This window comes from Arabidopsis lyrata (genome assembly GCF_000004255.2).
Source record: "Arabidopsis lyrata subsp. lyrata unplaced genomic scaffold ARALYscaffold_2, whole genome shotgun sequence".
In the NCBI taxonomy this organism is placed as follows: domain Eukaryota; kingdom Viridiplantae; phylum Streptophyta; class Magnoliopsida; order Brassicales; family Brassicaceae; genus Arabidopsis; species Arabidopsis lyrata.
In genome coordinates this window covers 1,284,833-1,309,188 of record NW_003302554.1, presented here as the reverse complement: position 1 = coordinate 1,309,188, position 24,356 = coordinate 1,284,833, and the positions used below count along the sequence as shown (strand labels likewise).

Here is a 24,356-nt window from a genome sequence, read left to right as displayed (position 1 = left end):
TCTATAATAAGTTAATATCTTATATTAAGCTATTTTAATCAATCACTAATCAGCCATTATTGCTTAAAACATAAACATCGGTTTTGCCCAAATTGTTTTTTTCATAAATATCATATAGAAAACAAAAATCAATTAGTATTAAAAAAAAAAAAAAGAATACTAATGGCCAAGTTGAAATTTATGTCATCACTTATCAATGTGAATTCAAATTGATCTTTGGTTTTTAAATTTCTTTGACTAGATATTTTGTAATATTATGAAACTAAATAAAAACAAATATAATCATGGTTCAAAATATTAATCAGCAATATAAAATAGAATCAAAATTCAAAAGTAAAACGTTGTAAGGGCATAATAACAATGAACCCCACATGTCCCAACACATCACATTCTCCAATTTTGAATTTTGTTTTTGCACCAAAATTGTGACTAATTCAACCACCAACATAATTACATTCCTAGCTTTGTTATAAACACGAAAAAAATGAAGGCAAAACCCTCTGTTTTTCTGTTTCAAAAATTGATATTTTAGATTCTTTTGTTCTATAAAGATTGATTTTTAAATGTTTTATGCATGTAAAAATTCTAATAAGCTAATCTGGATCGGAACATAAGTATGATAAACATGTGGAAAATTGCCAGACGTTGCAGCCTTGGCTTAAAATATTAACTGCATTGTTCAGCGTTTTTTGGTATTCAGGAGAATGTCACTATTCACTACTCACTTCCTCAAACTTCAATTTCCATCGGTCGCGGATCCAGTTTAAAACACCAAAATTGAGGACCATTAAATTACTCAGACCAATTGATTTTGCTGGAATCTCCTTGAAATATCACTTTTCTATGGCCTTTGCACCACTCACAACGTTATTATAATAGCCTGAGATTCACCTTCCAAAGAACAGAGTATGTGTTCTTGTTCTAGATTTCTATATTAGTCTAAGGCCAAATGATATAAATATCTACGGTTACATGTTTTTTTTTTCTCGAACATAACATTGTACTCTAACTTAGATCTAGATAGATCAACACAATTTGTTCTTTTCGATCGAATTAATTATTGTAAAAAATATTACAAATCATATGTTAAAAGAAGAAGAAGAAGAGTGTACGTACCTTTGATTTCTTCTCTCTTTCATGTGTTTAATTAAGCTGAACCAGTTTCAGGGCAACTCTCCTTTGGCAGGTCATATATAAATCGAAATTTTCTATATTCATATATGTATGTGTATATTTGGAAATAAAGGACCTGCCAATGGAGAGGCGCCCTAAAACTTGTGAGCTTACATGTTTCTCTAGTCTCTATAACATCCATCAAGTCGTGTGTGTATTTATATATGTGTTACTATGCGTGTGAGAACATATACATAAGGAATTTTCTACAAGGAATATCAGATTTTTCCATGATGTCTCTTCATAATGCTGGACATCTAATTTTCGCAGCTTTTTTTATCTGAACACATGAGGTGAGAATAATTTTTTTATTAAAAAAGATATGAAAGTTGAAAAAAATGGTAATTACTGCAAAATTAGTATTTGTAAGGTGCAATGAATCCGGGTTTTAGTTTGATTTAAAGTTTTAGTTATTCGGTCTAATTTGATACAATTTTAGCTTCAGTTCAGATTCTGTTTTTCGCAAAATTTGTCTTAGTATAAATAATTTGTTACAAAAAAGGTAAAATCGATGCTTTTTTACTGTTTAGTTTGGTTTCATTTTGGTTACAGTTTGTTTATATATATATATATATATATATATATATATATATATATATATATAATTCTAAAATTGGTTTATAGTTTTCTTTTTGTTTCGTAAAACTAAATTGGTACGTTAGAAATAATTAAGATTCAATCCCAAAGTGACCTTTTTTTTAATATAAGTACCTTTTTCAAAAAAAAAAAAAAAAAAAAAGATTCAATTCCAAAGTGTTCAGAAATTATTTAATTTTCTCTACTCTAAAAGTTAGCATATGCCGTTGGATATTCTCTAGTTGTGCCATTACTTTAAAAGAACAAGAATAGCTTCCAGTCCAAAATAAAACTATTTCTGGAAATGAAAAACAAATTTTATTTTATTTTATTATTATTTTATTTTTTTTGAAAAACAAATTAATTCGAACATTTATCTTGTTACTTTATAGAGTCTGAATTCATATAAAGAAAACATAGGGGAATATGTTTTCCCACGTTACGAGAACGTTGCTTCCTTATAATTATATAATTGTTGTGAACTGTGTCCTCTCATTAATAGAATAAGGGATATATATACAATGATAATAGCAGGATACATAGAATAAGGTAAAACCCTACTGGGCCATGGGCCGGTTATGGAGTCCATCCATATGGTTTATAACACTCCCCCTTGGAAGACATAACCGTGCCCGATACTAAACCGGGATCTCTATAATGCGCTGGGGAATATTACCTCATTAAAACCTTACCAGGAAAACCCAGTGGGACAAAACCATGGTGAAGGAAAAAGAGTACAACACGCATTACTCCCCCTGATTTGAGCATCACTGTAGATCCTTAAGTCCGCGCATCCCGATCTGATGAATGAGCTTCCGGAACGTTGAAGTCGGCAATGATTTGGTGAATAGGTCGGCTGAATTCTCACTTGACCGGATCTGTTGAACTTTGACCTGACCGTCCTTCTGTAATTCATGAGTGAAGATGAACTTAGGCAGAATATGCTTCGTTCGATCCCCTTTGATATAGCCATCCTTTAGTTGAGCAATACAGGCTGCGTTGTCTTCAAATATGATGGTCTTTGATGTAGTAGTAGTAGTAGTAGTAGTATTAGTAGTAGTAGTAGTAGTAGTAGTAGTAGCTGCGCCTTAAGGAAGGCTGCCTACGTACCCTTGGAAGGGATCAAGCCACACGTAGTTCCTATTCATTGACCATGCCATACTCTGATCTTATGAATAACCTGCATCAGCAAATCAAACTAAACCAAAGCAAACTGGATCTTCTTTGGTTAGATCAGTATAGAATAAACCCAAGTAAACAACGCAGGAAGAATAAACTTTAAAATTTAACCAAACCTTCCTTTAAACCTTTTCAGTGCCTTTGGGTTGATCATGAACTAAATTTAGACAGGAGACTCACGGCAAAACAAATGTTTGGTCTAGTGTGTCTAGCAAAATTCATTAGAACTTCTATGGCACTGAGGTATGGCATTTCCGGACTGAATGGATCACTATCCAATCTGAGGCTTCTCACCACCATTGGGCCTGGTCAATGGGCGGGCCTGGTCCTTATTAAATCTCCTTGAGTACTCTTTCAGTGTATGCCATTTGATGCACAAGGATTCCATTATTCACGTACTCAGGTTGTAATCCCAAACAGAACTTAATTATTGCCTAGGTCTTTCTTTTCAGATTCTTTCTTTAGATATACTCAATTGTTTGGTCGATTACCCAGAGGTTTAAATCATTCATATACACTGCTATGATTACAAATCCTTTGTTTGCAAACCTCTTTATGAAAATACATGGACTGATCGGATCGTTTTTATAGCCTTCTCTGATGAGATATTCGCTTAACCGGTTATACCACATACGTCCGCTTTGTTTCAGTCCATATAAGGATTTGTCCAGCCTTATGCAGTGCTGTTCTCGAGAATCTTTCTTATCTTTGAGCTCAATACCCTCTGGTAATCTCATATATTATCCAGTGGACTTATATAAATATGCAGGCATTACATCCATTAGCCGCAAATCTTTCTCTTTTATATATAGCCAGACTTAGCAAAGATTTAAATGTCTTAGCATCCACCACAGGGGAGTATATCTCCTCTATTTCTGGTCTTTGTGTGAATCCTTGTGCGACAAGCCGTGTCTGATATATTACGCTTTCACTATGTTTATTTCACACAATCACAAAGACTCATTTGTCCCACTGGCTTTACATTGAATGGTGTCCTTTGTATTGGACCAAACACATTCTTCTTCTTAATGATTCTTAGCTCCACGTTTTATGGTCTTGTACCATTTTAATCAATCAGGTCTTTGAGTGCACTCTAGTATAGACGTGGGCTCCTGATCCTCATTCATTTCAGTTGCTACCTTGTGCGCAAATATTTTATCATTGATGTCGACATCTTTTCGGTTCCATTGTATTCTAGACATGATATAGTTTATAGAGATCTCTTTACACCTTCAGGACCTTGAGGTTTGGCGTCCCAAACCTCATTGATTGATACCTTAGGGTTATGTCTATTAGCCGGCCATGTCTATGGTTTCTTGAACCTTCTCGGTTTCCCTTGCACCTTTCTTTGATTTCCGAGGGTTCTTGTCTTTGGAACCTTTTGGGTCTACCACATTTCTTATGTGTTGTAGCCTCTGTAGCAACTTGAATGTGTTCCTTGTGAACAACAATACGTACTGGTGCATTACAAGCTGGTATGTATGATTGTGTTACTCTCTTTGGGTCATTATAGGAATCTTGGCAACTGTTTTAGCTAGCTTTTGTAGATATATAGTCTTTTGGATCTCTGATGGAGTCCGAGGATCTTGCCATGTGAAGGATGTTTGATTCCATGTAAGTTCTTTGACCAGCTTGTTAGTCTCTTCACCCAGTGTTAGGAAAACGGATTCATTGAGATGACAATCCTTGTATCTGGCCTTTGGCTCGAGATACTTAATGATGGTGGGAGAATCATTTTTAACGTATATTCCCATCCCCTTTTGAGGTCCCATTATCTGCTCTCTGTGGTGGTGCAATGGGTACATAGACTGAACACCCAAATGTCTTAAGATGGGAAACGTCTGGCTCATGACCCGTTAGCAATTGGGATGGGGAATATCTATGCTCACTAGAATGGCCTGATGCGTATAAGCTCTTGTTGCATGTAATATTGCGTGTCCCCAAGCAGCTACTTTGAGTTCAAGTATGGACATGTGCCACGGGGTATACTACTCTCCCCCTCATGGACATATTGTAGCCATAAAACGCTTGGGACATAAGTTACCAGCATTATCTAGACATATAGTCTTAAGTATGTGGGCTCACAGACTTATGGTCTGGGCCAGCAATCTAGGAAACACCAAGTTTCTAGTTGCTTTGACTGGTGATGGCCTTAGTATGAGTTTCCCTTGTGTACATGCTACACACGTGAGGTCCTTAAGAGGTGTGCCCTTTTGATTTTAATATCAGCTTTAAGCATCATGTTAGAACCAGGCTGGCTAAGCCGGTCATGCCATTAGTGAATTTCTCAGTAAACCCTTTTGTTTACTGTATTAGCCTTTATCATATTGACCTTGGCATAGTAAAGGTTTATGACGCGGGTATAGTCTCTAAGACCTTCTCATGGTCTTGGGTGATCTTAGTAATATATGGGAATCCTTTGTTCCCTTCACCCTTAGTTTCAATGTGGAAACCATTCAAACACATTTCTTTGAAACTCAACAAGCCCCTTTGGGCTGGGTGAATATGAAACATCTAAGGATGCGTGCCCTTGGGAATATGGGCCTGCCATGGGCCTGCCCTTAGCCTTCACTAAATTTAGCTATACCCGCAATTTGGCTAATGAACCATGTCTTTAGATATTTCGTTTATTGAATTCTCATAATCATCTATCTCATGGTCGAAATCTTCTTCACCATCGTGATGAACTAAATGAGCTTCTTGATTCTTTTCAAACTCTCTTGATAGAGATCAACGAGATGCTTAGGTGTCCTGCACGTCTTAGTCCAATGGTTTCCCTATTACTCATCAGTGGCAAACAAGTTTATTTGAGTGTTGTGGTTTGGGTATACCGTGGCCTACCTCGATTACGACCAAAGTCGGGTCGGTGGCCTTAACCATATGAATGGTTTCCTTGATCATATAAATTATATTTTCCACTTCTACCACGTTCATTCCATTTACCCTGACTGTGGCCATGATACTTATCTCTTTGGACGTGGTTAGACTCTTTAGTCTCTTTAGGCTCTTTAGGCTCTTCAGCCCAATGGGCTTCTGATAATGGGGTAGGACCAGGAGGTCTCATTTCACTATTTATAACTCATTGTTTTGCTCAGCAAGTAGCATATCAGAATCAATGTTCTCATCACGATTTCTCCAAAGCCTCACTCCTTAGCACTCTCTACAGAGGAGTCCTCCCCAAAAACAAGAGTTTAGACTTGCATATGTGGTAAAAACCTTTTTCACGATATTGTTGCTGAGGCAATATATTGTTTGTGTGAAAGGTCGAGAATGCTTTCTCTAGCAAGTCATTCTCAGTAACTTCCTCATCACGGAATCTCAGTATTGACACTATTTTAAATAGTGCTGAGTTATACTCATTCATGGATTTGAATTCCTGGAATCTGAGATTCTTTCGATCGAATCGGGCTTTTGGGTAATAGCACCGTCCTGAGGTCCAGAGGATTCTTAATAGTGAGGTACTGATTTTGAGACTCTCATTGAGGTGATGGCGTATGTTAGTAATCGCCTTATATCTTTCTCTTCTGGTGACATTGTTTTCTTCCACAATAGATTCACCAAGCCCCTTTTTCCTTTAGGATAATCTCAGTGTCCAAAGCCCATTGTAAATAATTGTCACGAGAGGCATTGAGTGCCGTGTATTCATAATAGTTGATTTCTGACATCTATAATATATAGAGTTAAATGAGAACTCATGTAATCGGTTAGACCAAGTCATGCGGTATTTAAGACCGAGCCATGCTTGTCTTCAGCAAGTGTTTTCTACACAATCATGTTATATATATATGGATGAAATCAACCCTAGAAGATTGATCTAGTATGCAACAACCAAACAATCGGATCATACTAGATTAGGATATTAGGATTTCGCGGTTAAGTTTTAGGGTTTTAGCATCCGCGATTTATAGTACTAGGGTTTTTTCTAGGGTTTCGGTTTTATGTATGGAACTTTCTATTTATGGAATCTTTCCTTATATGGAACTTTCCATTTATGGAAACTTTCTATTTCTCATCTAGAAAGAAATCCTAAACAAACGTGTACTTTAGGGTTTTGGAATATTTCCTTATGAAGGACGGTCAGGTCAAAGTTCAACAGATCCGGTCAAGTGAGAATTCAGCCGACCTATTCACCAAATCATTGCCGACTTCAACGTTCCGGAAGCTCATTCATCAGATCGGGATGCGCGGACTTAAGGATCTACAGTGATGCTCAAATCAGGGGGAGTAATGCGTGTTGTACTCTTTTTCCTTCACCATGGTTTTGTCCCACTGAGTTTTCCTGGTAAGGTTTTAATGAGGCAACATTCCCCAGCGCATTATAGAGATCCCGGTTTAGTATCGGGCACGGTTATGTCTTCCAAGGGGGAGTGTTATAAACCATATGGTTTATAACAATAATTGCATTTTTCTATTTATATTTAGATTTTCCGGTTATTTATGGACTAATATGATCAATATGATCAAAGATTTCGATATAAACAATGTCTTGATTAAAGAAATATTATATATTTTGTCGTGTTTTGAACAATAAACAAGATTCGAATGAAAAAAAAAAAAACAAAAAGTGACCAAAAACCAAGATTTCATTGAATCGAGATCGAAATTTTGTTAAACTGTGTGATTAAACCAAAAACCAAGATCGACGTGAGTGTTAAAATAACTCTGAAGTCTGAACAATAAAAATAGGGGTTGAAGAAAATGATGGACAAAGTTTTATGAATCTAGATTAATCGATATGAATAATCCTACGTCTCGACTAGCTAGAGTTTAGCAATTCACTATGTTAAGAATCAATATACATTTTACCAATAAAGATAAAACCATGAAGCCAACCATTAAAAATATTCACATAATTTTATAGCTAGATAACGAAATTTAGCAAGGATTTTCTTTTTCTTTTCTTTTTTTGGTATGAACAAGCAAGTATTTTTTTTTTTTTGGCAAAATGATATTGGTATTCCATTCAATCAACCCCAAAAAACAAAGTTTACAATAGCTTTCAAGGAAATACAACTTACAACAAAGATAAAAAGAGAGATTTGATAAGCCATAGAGAATAGGATACAGAAGCAATCAAGCAACATGCCACAAACGAGTTTATGGTGTGTCAAAAACACTTACGCGATCAATTCGGAGAATTTTGAAATAGTTACTATCTAAAGATATTGTGACGTTGAGAAAATATCTTTTGCCTCTTGTTTTGCCGACACGAGACTTAGTGAGGAGGCTGGAACGACGTATAAACTATCCTGAAAAGTATAACATTCTTCGAGTCCACGGATAGTTGTACACAAAAACAGACTAGGGTTATTGAACCAAAAGTAGAACCAAAGCAAGTATTTTATTTTCTTAATTGGTTTTGTTACATAGTAAACGATGGAGGGATGAGACATGGTACAATCTTTTGTCATATTACAATCTTCTAGGTTCAAATTATTTGGCTGATAACTTGGCTCATATTTCTAAAAACCATCGTATATATATATCTTTCTCTTATGTTGGTGTTTCTGTTCCTAGCCACACCATCTCTAGTTTGAATAATATAAACTATTTGATGTTATAATGTATTATAAAAGAAAATATTAAGTTGGAATGTTGGGTGGATCTCTCATATATCTTCTGTCGTAAACAGGTCCGGTCCGCCACACATACCCAAGACATATTGGTATTAGGCAAAATTAGGCCTCAAAAAATTTGTTATTGCAAAATAGGCCATATTTTTCTGAACTTTTCAGATTTAGTCTCAATTTATAAATTTATCTATTTGTTATTGCCAAAATAGGCTCCATTTTTCTAAAATTTTAAGATTTGGTCTCAGTTTTTAAATTTTATCTATAAAACCCATAAAAAAATTTGTTTTGTATTGGGCCTCATATTTCTCCGGCCGGCACCAGTCGTGAACCCCTTGAATCTCGCAGTCATTTGTGCTTCACTTGTCGATACTCATAAGGGATTTGGTCGGGGCTAGCTAGTAAACTTCTCACTAGGAATTTCTCTACAAGTTGGGATATTATTCTCAAGCTTATCACGGATAAGTCTATGAGAAAAGATTGTCTCTTCTTGACGAGATATACCTTTCAAATCATAATTCGCTCGCTATGAAAAGGAAGAAATAAGAGAAGACATGGAGAAGTTTTGTTCTCATCATCTCAAATGATACAGAAAATAGACAAGCAAGTCCGAAACATAAGAGATCAAGGAGATCAAAGATATGAAAGTTGTGTTCGCATCAAAATAAGAAAGAAGCTCTCATCTCTTCTTTTATTTGCTCAATGTATTCCAAAAACGTTTAAACAATCGCTGATGTAAAAAGTTTTTCAAATAAATTTTACATTGTATTCAAAAACATATATATATATATATATATATATATATATTACTATAGTCCATATTCCTATAATCCTATATATTATATATTATTTTTATATAGTTTTATGTTTTCTGAACAATGGGAATATGGACTATAGTAGATGATTACACAATATCCTACTCGTGTTTTATTTGTATGAGATTATTATTTCTTTGTGTGTAAATTCAATCTAAAGATGTTGATGAACGATGTGGTAAACTGTTTAAAAATTCGAGTTTGCTTTCGTAATGTTATAAGATAAAAACCAAACAATCTAGGGGTTTTGATGTTGATGTACTTTGGAGATGTTAGATTTGTTGCTTGTCTTGATAATGGTGTTTGGGAAGTTATATTAATTGGTTGTGACTAGGGTTTTTCATGGGTGATAAGCTTCGTTATATTAAATAAGTATTGCTCCCATTTGGTTTGCTCTCAATCTTTGTATACGTTTTCATCGTTTACATTTTTTGTTTTTGATTATGTTATGTGTGTATTTATTATGAGGAAACGATTTGTTGATAATCCTACATTATTTAGTATTCTAAATTCTAATTTGATTAGGATTATTACTTTCTAGCATGTGCATGGATGTCAAGATTACACTAATTATCTTAGAGATTTTTTCCTTCCTAGTGTATAGTAGTGGGAAAAATTCTCACCCTCTTGCTTCTCTCCTTTTTCATTCTCATATTCACCATTCAAATTCGAAAAAAGACTTGGAGTGGGCGTGGGCCGAACAAAAGATATCCTAGTAGGATAAACTCCCACGATCATATACATATTGCCGTGAGAGAGACATATGTACATAATCAGCATCAACAGCTCTATGTACATATGTGACATTCTGCACACAGCGACGAAATCGCCACGATACCGTTTAACAGACTCGACGATAACTGCGTGATATCCTCTGAATGAAATATTATTTTCCGTTTAACAGATGTCATCTCTTTAATTTGACAAATAACTGTGAGTATACAATAAGATCTGCGCCAAATGGGCGAAGTGGAAAATAGCTCAAAGCCGTTTCGAGATCATCAATTGGCACCACATATATATGATCCTTTCACCAAATCTAGAAGAAGGAATTGGAAATATTTTCATTAGGGGTTTAAAATCTAACCAGGATAAAAATTAATAAATATTGGTATATTAGTTGGAAATAAGTGTTAAACTTCTTAATACTTATCATTTTCATCGGAATAAAATAATCCAATAGACTATTGATATCCAATTATTGTGATGATTAAAATCATGTCCTAACTGTATATAATTAGTAGGAAATAAGCTATAAACGTGTAGATATATCATTTTTATTAGAGTAATCCAGTAGTCTATTTACATCCAGTTTATTGTGAAAGTTAAAGGTCGATACCTCAAATTTATTAAATATCAATTTCATGAGTGGGTTAAATCTAATTTTCTTAATATTACATCCTCGGAACATATTTTGCTCTACTAACCAGAAATAGATATTTCTTTTGCTGAATAGTGAATACTATTGTTCAAATGGACCAAGATGTACATAACAATTAAGACTTTAATCTAAATTAAATTAAAACATTCTAAGCAAAACATATAAAAATTGTTGTGAGCTCCTCTGACTTTCCATGTGATGATATATGTCACTAACATTTAATTTTGGTATGATAAGGTTTTGGTTAATTATAGATGGTAAAACAATTGAATATGGTAGTCAGATAAATAGATATATCAACATAACCCAATTGAATTTAGAAAAAATGCAAGGTGCACAATTCCAGATTCAACAAGAGGATAAGAGATGAATGTGGAGACTAACTGGTATTAGAAAACATTGTAACAAATAAAAACTTAGAAATTTATATGCTAATTAGAGAATATAGTTAGAGATGGAGCAACAACATCAAGAACTAGAACTGAGACATCAACAAGAACAAAAGCTAAATCAACATAAAACAACATTTATTACAATCTATATATACATTTTTGGAGTATCTTTAGCAAATAAATTCTTCAGTTCCACCTTATTTACGAGTCCATGCCATTGGCATTTTTTTTTTGAACAACCTTAGATTAATAAACGAAACAGAGTTACATTCCAGAAACAGAGGAAAGTTTTGTTGCGACAAGTGCAGACTTTGCTAATGAATCAGCGACAACATTATCCAAACGAGGAACAAAGTTGAAGGAGATCGACATAAAAGAATCACTTAAAGAAGTGATATCGAGGAGAATCGCATTGAGCTCCTTAGAGCATGCTTTTGAGTTGAGGGTGGACGTGAGTACTTGACAGTCAGAGTACACCTCCAATGCTGTGTCGTGGGAGCAAGCTAAATTTTGACACAGGGAAATCAGAGCACTGCGCAAGGCCAGGGCTTCTGCAGAAAGAGCCGAAGTGACTAAGCTTTGGGAGACAGAGTAACGGATTGGTGCATTGCTAGATCATACACTACCCATCCTTGCCCACACAGCTTTGTATTACCACACCAGGCAGCATCAACAAAGCATTTGACTGCTTCACTGTTCACAGGAGGAGGACTGCGCTGTTTCCTCTTTATGGTCTGGTTTGGGAGGCATGATTGAGCCGCCTGCCAATCCTTAGCTTCTTTGATGGCTTTAAGAACAATGTCTTGTTCCGAGAAGGTATGATCCTCAAAGATGAGGTAATTGCGTGCTTTCCACAGATTCCATAGGATCCAAGGAGCCAGAGGAGTCAAAGAGAGACCCGTGGGTGGCAGGGCAGAAGTTGAAGAAGTTGTTTTCAGTAGAGAAAATAAATCCACCAAGGAAGCTGAGGAGATTTGTAGATGGAGAGGAGCTACCTGCCAGACTCTTTGTGCAAAAGGATAGTACCAAAGGAGATGGAGTTCATCCTCACGCTCACCACATCTACAGCAGTTCTTAGCACATGATAATCCTCTTTTTCCCAGATTACTGCCCAAGGAGAGAGCACCACTAGCAGCCTTCCAAAGAAAGCTTTTGATTTTTGGACCTGCTTTGATCTCCCAAATTACCTTGTTCCAGTTGAAAGAAGGAGAGGGTGTAGAGCTCAGCTGAGAAGACTTCTTAGCTAAGTTGTAGCCTTATTTGGTTGAGTATTGCCCTGACTTTTCAGGGAGCCAAACCAGAGTATCTTGTAAGCCCAAGAAGCTGGTATTTAGTGCACGAATGGTATCCTCATATTGAGGTAAGAGATCTCTAATTGCTGTAGGATTCCAAGTCTGTGACAGAGGACCGAGAAGATCCTTAACCAGTATAGAGGAGGTATTAAAAGTTGGTGGACCTATGGGGACTTGGGGCTGTTGAAGGGATAACCAAGGATCCTGCCAGATGCGGACCTTGTTACCATTACCAATTGACCATCCCAGTCCTTCCTTGAGAAGGTCTCTGCCAATGAGAATTCCTCGCCACCCATGAGAGGCCGATGAAGGGGATTTGCAGTCCAAAAAAGATGAGGAGTGGCAGTACTTGCCCAAGAGAATTTTGGCCAAGAGAGAAGAAGGATTGTGTAAAATTCTCCATCCAATCTTTGCAAGGAAGGCATTGTTAAATGCTTCGACATCTTTGAAGCCTAAGCCACAGTCAAATTTAGGTTTAGTTAACTTGTCCCAAGCAACCAAACACATCTTTTTCTTCCCCGGTTTATCATCCCACCAAAATCTCGTGAGAACGGAGTGTAGTTGTTTACAAAGAGAGGAATGGAGCTTGAAGCAAGACATAGCATATGATGGGATAGATTGGAGAACAGCTTTTAAGAGGACTTGTTTACCAGCTCCGGAGAGGAAACGGGAGGACCAACTATGTGCTCTTTGACGAATCTTATCAACAATACTAGAGAAGATATCTCTTTTCTTTCTACCAAAGTGCTCGGGGAGACCAAGATACTTTCCAATACCTCCTTCTTGGTTTATTTTAAGAGCATCTTTCACTTTAACTTTAGTATCGCTTGACGTCTTTGAGGAGAATGTAATTGCGGACTTGGAAAGGTTAATACATTGACCCGACACCTTTTCATATTGCTCAAGGATCCGTGTGAAAGTAGAACAACACACCGGGCTTGATTTGCAAAAAAACATTGTGTCGTCGGCAAAGAGAAGGTGATTGATTGGTGGACTAGCCCTTGCCACTTTGATTCCCGGTAGTGTCCCATTGGCTTGGGCTTTAGAGCATAAACCGGATAAGACCTCGGTGCAAAGGATGAAGAGGTAAGGAGATACAGGATCTTGGCATTGGCATTTATTATTTAGTTTTACAAAATTTAAATAAAAGATATTAACCAAACGATATCTTGCCTAATTTGTTTCTAAAAATCTCTACACAATCTTTCCATAATCTTCAAAAAAGAATTCCGTGAATTTCACTCCACACAATATGTATAAAATCGATTTATAGCAAATATTTATTAACATTTTGCATAACAATAAAACTACTAATTTATAATAATCAAAATATTCACATAGAAAAATCATATAATTTATATGATAAATTTAAAATATATATTAGTAGTATAAATTTAAAATCATTCAAGGAACGGTATACCACGGGTGAGATCCTAAAATTATTGGATTTTATAACAATAATAATTTATTTTCTTGGATTTTATAACACTAATAATTAAGCTAACAGATAATATAGACGGGTTTATATGGGATGATGGGTTTGGGCCGATATTAATAAAGAATGGTATATCACGGATAAAATCCTAAAATTAACAATCAAAATACAATTATACAACCTTAAACACAAAAAAACATACAATATTAACAAAACAAATACAACTTAAAATTTAAAAAATTTAGTTATAAAAAAATCGACCCACGGTATACCGCGGAGTAAAATATTCAAAATTTTTAAATTGACCATACATCGTTACTTAAAAAAATGTATGTTTTCGTATCTATACTTCAAAAATTGAAACCTAAACAATAGTAATCATACACTAAATAATACATAGATAGATATCTACATTTAAAAATACAAACTAATATGATATATTTTCAGTTAATCTTTTAAAAAATAACATTACATTTTTTAAGAAGATATAGCCCCGCGGTACATCGCGTGTTAAATTCTAGTAATTCAGATATATTGGATAAAATTTAAAAACAAAATTTTTTACAATAATTCAGATAAAATCTCACAAAACTGGAACATGGTTTCTATCAAATGGAGGATTTGATATTCATATTCCCGTATATATACTGATCAGTATACATACTATATGTATTATAAAACACATATACACCCACAGGAATTAGAACATTGGTGACAACAACAAAAATAATCAAATAAAAGAGAGAGGATCATACACACTGTTTATTCTATTATGTAAAATTGGTAGCAAAACTTCAAAATCAATAGAGAGAGTTATAAGTACAACAAGTAGCAACAATGGAGCCAATGCAGATGACAAGTGATGGTAGAAGAGTGGCATTCAGGAGATGGCCTCTTCCCAAGTATCCTCCCAATGTTATGGTTGCATCTGCCACAACACGAGCCAACGTTCCAGCTTCTGTTGAGAGCAATCCTCCGTTGTACGTTCCTTTTGATAGCCTTGATGACATTACCCGCGATAACAACGATAGATTCACACCTAAAGAAACCAAAAAAGTTATTAGAAGTCGGTTGTCCTTTTAAAACAGAAAGCAGAGGTCTGTATAATTATACCTTCGAGTACTTCAGCAGCAACAAACATTATGAGACCAGAGATTACATATTGAGGTACAGTGTATGGAACAAACAAGTTGAAACTGAAGAGAATCCCGAGGAAGACGATGATCTCAGATGTTAGAAGGATTTGCCTATGAGAGAGACAAATTATAACTCAGTCACAAAAAACCATCAGTGTAATGGACTAGATGTGAAAAGATTCAAGCTTTATATCGATTCAAAGAGTACCTGTCTTCAAACATATTACTGATGTAACTTCCGACCAAAATGTTGATTGGTAGCACAGTGAGGCCAAGGCAGGCCAGGAAGATGGCAACGGAGCTTGTTGTCCAACTAAAGTAGTATGAAGTAATGACACTAGATTCCGACAGTAATATCTCCATAGCATATTTGAGCATGAAGTAGATCAACAGTTGAACCTGACGACCAGAACCGCATAACACAGCTCTCAGTAAGATAAAACTTCTATCGAGAATTCATCAAAATCATATATTTTTCCGAATGTTTGATGACGATACCTTAACAGATGGAGTAAGAAGTCGGTATGCTGATCTGAAAGAGTTTGCAGGTTTGTGAGAATCTTCTGGAGATTCTTCACTTTCATCACATTCCTCTTCATCTTCTGGCTTGATTCCTGAAGTAATCAGCAAGGGCATTCGAAGACCTTCCTCGACTCTGCTACTTTCTACTCTATCTGTCACTGCATCGACCAAGAATTCAATCGAACCTCGTTAATAACTGTTAACAATCAGAAAAAGGGAACAGTTTTAATATGAATAATCTACAAAAGCATTACTTGATGTTGTTTCATTTGGATTGGTATCTTCTTCTTCCTCTGTGTCACGCAACGGCTCTCTGAATGAAATGCATAGCCATACCAAATAGAACAGCCAAGCCACAGCCATAACCCACCCCGGCAAAGTTGATTGGTTAAATGTTAACTTGTAAAACTTGAATTTGATTTGGAGTAAACCGGCAAGCGCAGGACCACAAGCCATTCCAAGAGCACTTGCACTCACAAAACCCGCCGATGCCTGCATTCGGATTCTCAAAGGCACACAATCGCTGATATATCTCCGGTTAACAGCTCTTGCTGATCCCAACCTGCAAATTTAAAGGGTTAAAATTAGTTGAAGAAAAGGTTTCCTCTTTTACACCATTTATAGGAAAATGATTGTACTTTTAACTTACCCACAACAGAGACGGCCGAGTAATAGAAGCGCTATGGAATTGGCATCATAAGCCAACGCATACATCAAGTTTCCGATAAAGAGTGCGATGCTGCTAAACACAAGAGGTTTGAAGTAAGATTTGTTGGACCATGCGCTGAAATAAACCGATGAGAATACTTGAGCCACAGCCATAGATCCAATGACAACACCACAAACCGTTGCTGCAGCTCCAAGGCTCATCGAATAGTCGTCCGCTGTCGGAACGATGATATAAGTGTTGACCATGTACAAAAATGTGTTTCCTAGATTCAGGAGTAACGAATTAAAATGGTAAGTCCGCTCATCGATTGTATCCTCTGAAGGAGTCACCAAATCATCTTGCATGATAAGAGCATGCTGTGCCAAGAAGTTGAGGAAATTTGTCGAGAAGGTTAACTTGTCCACCGCAGTTTTTATGGCTTCAACCACTGGATCCTGCAGAATTTATGGAAAGGATTAGGATTTACGAGAGCTAAATATATGAGTCTGATTTGATATTTTTGAAATGTAGTACCTGAAGCGGAAGAACAGGTTGGTCATAAATTGAATAAAAGCTTCCTTCATTTTCTTGAAGCTCATGAAGATTGCGGGAAATTGCCCCAACAACAGCTCCTACACCCTACAAATTCCATACACAGAAAATTTCAGATGCCTAAAAAGAAGAGCCTATAGACAAAACCAGTGAAAGAGCGGTAAGAAAATTAATTTACCACATGCTTAAAGACTTGTTGAAGCTGAGAGTAAGGATGATTAGCGCGTGTCTTCACGTAATAATCAGCGAATCTATAACCAAACCGTTTGTCGAATTTTTTAAGTATCTTGCGCAGACCAACGGCGTTCAACTCAACGAATTTCAGGAGCTGGAGAAGGTCTCGTCCAACGTCTCTGTATGCTTCTCGTAGCTCGACAATTCTTGATATGTCAGGCTGCTCAAGTATAGCATCATGCGTTTCCCTCAATTTGGCTAATCGCCCTGCAAGCAACCCTTGTTGTTCCAACATGAAAAGGACAGTTGTCTCAATCTGCAAAACGATGAATGGCTTTCAATATCTAGAACAATTCAACATTATAAAGGAATTCCATCTGATCATCAGAATGGTTAATTTCTTGAATGTCTCATCTAATAAACAGAAACAGTGAAAAACAGCAGACTGCGACTACTCGTATATAGCCATACTTAACCTCGGAGATGCATGGACGATTACAATTCAGAGAGCGTAATACTCAAACAAAATCATCTTGAAATTGTCTATAACATACCTGAGTATCAAGCATCCTTGAGAAATCTTTGAGAACATGGCGAGGATGTTGAGATCCGCCTTGGATTTGTTCAGCATATTGTTTCACTTTCTTCTTCATCAATTTGTAATTGATGTAATAGCTACAAGGGGATCATCAAAACTTCATTAGCAACAAAAATCAGAGGATTAGAAGATAAATCAAAGTTTTGGCTGAAATGAAGTCACAAGCAAATGCATACCCTCTCCATTCTTCGATTTGTTTCCGCTGCAAATATTTCCCAAAAGCCACCATCTTTTTATCGCATAAAGCAGAGCGCAAAGTTTAGATAAGAGCCTCAGAAGAATGTGGAAAGTAGAACACCCTAATATCACTTATATATAGATTTTGCTTTTTGTCAACTTGATGAAGCATACAGAGAATGGGTTTGCGGCATACTGAAAATGAATTTAAACAAATACATAATAATAGCATCCAAAGTCAATAGCATTCACAAACAGTTTTTAAATCCCAAAATGGAAAGGAGAGAAAAGAACATTTCTTAAAACATTTTTGACATATTCAAAGCTCCTGAAGACTTAATCGACATTGAGATTTCAATCAACTAATCCACAACAAGCCTTACCCAATGGAGCTAACAAAATTGTCTAAACTCAACCTGATCATTACGCAAGCAATGTCACTTTTTACAGTTAATAATCAAGACAGTCACAAAGAGAGCTATACAGGTAGATTCAAGAAGCATAGCCACAGGGCAGATTCAAGGGATTAACACAAACCCGTTTCAGGGACAAAAAAAACAATATGACTCAAGCACGAAGAGATCATAAAGCATCTAAAAGGAATAAACCTCAAATGGATTGCGTGAATTGCTGAGTATCTGATAGTGCTTAAGCACAATACTAACTACAGTTATAGAAACAAAATCAAGAAAATTTCCAAGAAACACTTTTATAAAAAGATTTATAAGAAAGTCAGCGGCTAAAATGGCTGGCTATCACTATAAGCCATGTGCTTAGATGATGATACGATCACGTAGAAATCACTATGGAATTAAATACCAAATCAAATCAAAACAGAATTTGAAGAAACAATCAAAATTCAGCTAATTTCTACTTTAAAACTCTTGCATTTCAATTCACCAAGATCCTTTGTTATAGTAAATGAGCCAAAACAGAGTAATATATATCAATAAAACTCATAATGTTTACCTCGTTCTTCTTCTGGTTCTTCTTGAATACAAAAAAAAAAAAGCTGATGTTTCCTTGAGATCTTATACAGATGAAATCTCTGAAAATAGATTAAAATAGTGCAAAGGGATCAGAACACACGAACTTAGCATTAAGGAAGGCCTACACAAAATAATAAAATAGTATAAATTAGATCTTAGTGGAGTCAATGATAAATGATTTCTAAAGCAGCCAACTTGCTTAAGTAGGCCAAATTGTTTTGCCTGTTAAAAAGAAAATTCCACACCTTGCAGACATATGAAAAACGCCAAAAAAAGTTTTGAACTTTTTCTAAAATGGAGTCCAATCAAACCCTAGATTCTCTTTCTTTGTCAACTTTTTCCAAGTAATCAAAACCAAAAAATGCATTACCTAAACAGAGAAATTCGATTGAAAAATCCCAACTTTATGTTCTGATTTCGAGATATAGATGACCATCAACGTAATTTACACCTGAAAAACAACAAGTCTGAATCAAAAAAGATCATTCTTTTATGAGTTAAAATCAACGAAAAATGATCTGAGAAACACAAACCCAGAAAAAAGTTTCGATTTTTGCCAAGAAAAAGAATTTATATTAAACCCAGAAAGATAAGAAGAAGAAAAAGAGAATCTTGGAGAGAGTATCGGACTAATTTGCTCATAGTAGATCGCAGAATCTTATAACGAGTAATGTGATCATCAATCGGCAATCGCATTTACTCAGATGGACCCAATCATTGAGGGAAAAAAGTGGAAAATCATATCGTGGCTGTCGAAAGTCCTCAATTTGCATGTTTTTAATAAAAAGGGGTTTCACGTAACTATGTGAAACTTCTAGGGGGGTTTGGGAACGAAAGCTGAAGTTTTGGGGTTAAAATGGAATAAACTATTTATTTCGGCCGCCTATGGAATAAACTACTAATGTAACGTTGTTCTGATATTTTCTCTGTCGTTATGGAAAATTAAATTATTTAATTAAACGAATAATCCGAATTAGAAGACCAAAAAAAGATATAACAATAATAATTGGTTAACAAAAATGAGTATCACCGATTTAGGAAAGATCATAAAATATTGTAGGTAACTTATATAGTCTTCTACAAAAAGAAACATTGTATTGTAAGGTAACCAAACAAAATGAGTTAAATATGTGGCTGCAAAATATAATTATATGTTCCTCTTTATTCTTGGTAAGTTTTTTTTCGTCCAAAACCAGCTCTCATACATTTTGTCCCCACTATAGTTATATTTAGTGCAAATGTGCAATAATAGGAAAAAGTATCTGCCATGTAATTATTAAAATATTCCATCTAAAGTTATTTATGCAAAAAATAGACAATACAAATTGAATACGGACACATATGACATATTGAGAGTCCATGACATATGTCTTCTACAATATTCATAAAATGAAAGACAAATTTAATACGGACACATCTACACTATTAGTCTATTACGACTCCATGCCTTTTCATTTATTTATCATATCATACAAATCAAATTGAAGAAGTTGTATAATACTCTTTTTTTTTTTATAAAAATAACCCAATTATATTAACATGTACAATTTATACATGTACATGAACAATATATAATGTATAAATTAAATAAATGTTTTTCTATAATTTTTTGTTTACGATTTCATATTTTCATTTTCTTAATATATAGTTTTATCTATAATATCATATTTATAACGTCTAAACCATCTAAAATCGGTTAGATTCCAATTAGACGTTTTATGCGTTAGACTAGGCCTGGGCATAAAACCCGAAATCCGAAAACCGATCCGAAACCGATCAGAAAAATCCGGAACCGAACCCAAACCGAATAGTCACAAAATCCGAACGGATAATGAATTCTCCTATCCGAATTACCCGAACCGAACCCGATCCGAACCAAAAACCGAAAGGATATCCGAAAACCGGAAATAAAAATTATATATCCAAAAATATTAGTTATATTTAGTTGTAATTTTATAGCAAATAACAAAAATATCCTAAATATCCTAGATTTGGGAAAAATTTTAGTTATATTTGTTAAAATTATACATATTTTTGCAAAATTTAACCAAATTTTAGTAAGATTAAACCAATTTTTATTAAGATTGAACTATTTTTAAGTTTTTTTTCCCGAAAACCGATCCGAATCCGACACCTATCCGAACCGAAACCGAACCGATGACTCATAAAATCCGAACGGATAATAAATTCTCCTACCCAAATTATCCGAATCCGAATATATCCGAACCGAAACCGAACCGAAAAATCATAAAATCCGAACGGATAATAAACTCTCATACCCGAATTATCCGAATCCGAATATATCCGATCCGAATCCAATTTGAAATCCGAATGCCCAGGCCTACGTTAGACGTTAAGTCACCATCCGCTTAACATCTAACGTTTTTTCTGAACATTACTCTGCCCGAATCTATTATTTTGTTAGTATTTTCAACTAAAGATACATGTATATAACATGTTACCAAAAAAAAAAAAAGATACATGTATATTACTATTGGACGGTGTCAGATTTTCTCCTGATTTTAATGGAAGTAAGTAAATAAAATATATTGTATTAAATAACTTAGTGTAAAGCATAATTTGCTAAGGTTGCCTTCATTACGCGTCTACTTTCTAGTGGTCACCACAACTAAATGTTATCTTTTGATTCGCTAAGGTTCTCCGATACAGAAAAACGCTTTAACTAGTGTATGTCTAGTGGCATTATGGGTTCACGACATGTGTCTCTATAGTCTATAGTCTTAGACTCTTAGACACTAAACTCCACTTTTGATTCACTACCATATATAAACGGCCGAAAAATTAACAAATAAAAAAGCTAAAGATAAAAAACAAAGCAAGTGCACTTGTGGACCTGTGTAAGAGAGTATGAGACGATGACATGCAAATCTCTAGAAGCTAAAGTGATATCTAGAATCTAAATAGATCATTTTTGGTTATATTTTGATATTCACTGCTTCATCATTCTCAAAAGAATGTATACTACTTTCTATTCCTATTATGTTTTACAAAAATAAAAGTTATAGGTGTTTGATTCATGCTAATATTGAGATACAATTTTCATTACAGACTACTCAGAATTGGTGAAAATGGTGTCTTATTCTGCTAGAGTAGCCAGCTTTTGTAACATACCTAGAAAAAATTAAGAGAATCAAAGAAAGTTTTGAGGTTGTTTTTTTATCTCTTTTATCTCTAGACGATTTAATACTAAAACAGATAAACTTACATGCCTTATTTGTGTCCAATATAAAATCTATACTATATAAAAGTCGAGGCTATAAGCTCCTAAAGGCGTCCACATAGGATTTTAAACGACCAATCGCGGTTAGACATCTCGCTGATTAACATATTTTGATTATGATAATTTTCTATATTAAAGTTTTGTCTAAAAAGAAAAGAAAAACAGTAAGAGAAATATTTGAAAATATAGAAATATTTCTAATTATATTAATCTTGTGTTATTTGAAAATATATAAATATTTCTAATTATAATCAAAATGTCAAGTTTAAATTTTTATAGAAATATTTCTAATTATAATCAAAATGTCAAGTTTAAATTTTTAAAGATAATTAAATTTGTAAAGAAATATAAATGTAAACTTTTGAAAAACAACATATGGAAATAAGAAAAGCAATATATACAAGAAAACAAACGTAAATTTTTGAAAAACAATATATGAAATACGTTAAACTTATATTCTTATTTTGTTAATCTTCTAATTTTCCAACAAAAAATAGAATATTAACAAAAAAAAACATATTTGATTAACTCTAGATCTTTTCAATATAAATAATAACCGGAGGCATCTGATTTGATTATAATTTTTAAGCTATAAATTTCAAGCTTTTAGTAACAATTAAGGTTGATTACTACTTTTAGTGGCGCTTCTTTTTATATTTTTCATCGCTTTTGCCACTACTGGCACTGTTTCAAGAACAAGAAGAATCGATGACAAGCATCATTGGTCGATGTTTGTACTCTTTCATATCGGTTATGAATCGTAAGACCTTGATTTGATTATTTGAGTTAATTTTTTGCTTTTACAGAAGAAGGATCAACAACAAGCACATATCGAGAAATATTTGAAAATATAGAAATATTTCTAATTATATTAATCTTGTGTTATTTGAAAATATATAAATATTTCTAGTTATAATCAAAATGTCAAGTTTAAATTTTTATAGAAATATTTCTAATTATAATCAAAATGTCAAGTTTAAATTTTTAAAGATAATTAAATTTGTAAAGAAATATATGTAAAGAATAGAAATGTAAACTTTTGAAAAACAACATATGGAAATAAGAAAAGCAATATATACAAGAAAACAAACGTAAATTTTTGAAAAACAATATATGAAATACGTTAAACTTATATTCTTATTTTGTTAATCTTCTAATTTTCCAACAAAAAATAGAATATTAACAAAAAAAAAACATATTCGATTAACTCTAGATCTTTTCAATATAAATAATAACCGGAGGCATCTGATTTGATTATAATTTTTAAGCTATAAATTTCAAGCTTTTAGTAACAATTAAGGTTGATTACTACTTTTAATGGCGCTTCTTTTTATATTTTTCTTCGCTTTTGCCACTACTGGCACTTCTCTCTCTTTGTCGGGCTGTTTCTGTTTTATATTTCCGATAAACCCTAAAACATGTGTTTGTGTATGATGTTATATATGATTTGATGTTGTTTGCGTAAAAGTTTTGGGTTTCAAGAACAAGAAGGATCGATGACAAGCATCATTGGTCGATGTTTGTACTCTTTCATATCGGTTCTGAATCGTAAGACCTTGATTTGATTATTTGAGTTAATTTTTTGCTTTTACAGAAGAAGGATCAACAACAAGCACATATATATGTTTTATTAGTTATATATGGGATCATGTTCATGTTGCTTCCTCCGCAAGTAATTTACAATTTTGTAGCATTAAGGATTTTGGTTTGAAAAGTTTCAAAACGTGTGGATCTTAAATCTAGTATATATATGTGTGAAAGTATCAATAATTTAGTACATGTGGTGGCTATGCTGGTCTTGAATAACACAAATGTTATGAGAAAATAGGCAATTATTCTGGTCTTGGAGGTTACAGGAGGTTCGCTGGGAAACAAGTTGTGTTACTCTAAGACAAATTCTTTTGAAAGCTTATTTAGTGGTTCTAACGAATTCAGCATCAATTGCTTGTGCCCAAAAAGTGCCACATGCTAATAAATCTAAGGAAGTGGTGGTGGTGGTGGAAGTTGAGGAACATACATGTAAGACCATGCAAGAAATCTCTCTTGGAAAAGATGTCTAGGCCAATATAGGAAAAATTGTTTTACGTTAAAATGTGGATACAACTATGGCTAATAAGGTAACTTCTTATGTGATTCTGTTTTTTTTTTTAACTTAGGTTTTATATACTTCAGTTGGATGATATCTAACCAGGCAAAAAGGTATAAAGACTTGTGTTGAAATTGTAGAAAAAGTTGTTATTATTGGAGTACCAATTTCAATCAAAAAAGGGAATTGAAGAGACGTAAGAAAGGTAATACATTTAATTGATAAGAGTTTTCTTGCGTTATAAATAATTGACGTCATAATCTAGGTAGCAAAGAGGGTTGTTTTCCATGTAAAAAATAAAGGAGAAAGAGAGAAACGCGAATAGATTGGCGACCAGCGAGAGAGAGAGAGATAGCTAGAGAGAAAACCATTGTCGTGAGAAGATGTTCAATTGTGATACCATAAGATAAACTTGGATT

The 24,356-nt window shown here is 34.3% G+C and overlaps 1 protein-coding gene across 6 annotated transcripts; it reads right to left on the bottom strand.

Annotated features, from left to right (window-relative positions):
* Positions 1 to 14,433: 14,433 nt before the first annotated feature.
* On the bottom strand, positions 14,434 to 19,364 carry LOC9324048 (SPX domain-containing membrane protein At1g63010). Of its 6 annotated transcripts, none has more exons than XM_021034920.1 (13): positions 19,144 to 19,364; positions 18,981 to 19,061; positions 18,591 to 18,731; positions 17,621 to 17,816; positions 17,401 to 17,521; positions 16,851 to 17,162; positions 16,655 to 16,759; positions 16,121 to 16,575; positions 15,726 to 16,033; positions 15,448 to 15,629; positions 15,158 to 15,348; positions 14,927 to 15,060; positions 14,434 to 14,852 (listed from the first exon to the last, which is right to left on the bottom strand). In XM_021034920.1, exons 4-13 carry the CDS (start codon positions 17,671 to 17,673, stop codon positions 14,614 to 14,616), a joined length of 2,100 nt encoding a protein of 699 aa, XP_020890579.1. In that variant the 5' UTR covers positions 17,674 to 17,816; positions 18,591 to 18,731; positions 18,981 to 19,061; positions 19,144 to 19,364; the 3' UTR covers positions 14,434 to 14,613. The 6 variants fall into 6 exon arrangements, with proteins under 6 accessions (XP_020890579.1, XP_020890581.1, XP_020890583.1 ...); XM_021034922.1 differs by having other exon boundaries at positions 17,621 to 17,715; XM_021034924.1 differs by having other exon boundaries at positions 17,621 to 17,673.
* Positions 19,365 to 24,356: the final 4,992 nt, after the last annotated feature.

Bases quoted from the DNA above. Each gene is read 5' to 3' on its own strand.
- LOC9324048 (XM_021034920.1), bottom strand. From the start codon at position 17,673: ATGGTGGCTTTTGGGAAATATTTGCAGCGGAAACAAATCGAAGAATGG. The intron at 17,163-17,400 runs GTATGTTATAGA...ATCGTTTTGCAG, and splicing joins CAAGGATGCTTGATACTCAG to ATTGAGACAACTGTCCTTTT. The intron at 15,349-15,447 runs GTATCGTCATCA...TCTGGTCGTCAG, and splicing joins TTCTTACTCCATCTGTTAAG to GTTCAACTGTTGATCTACTT.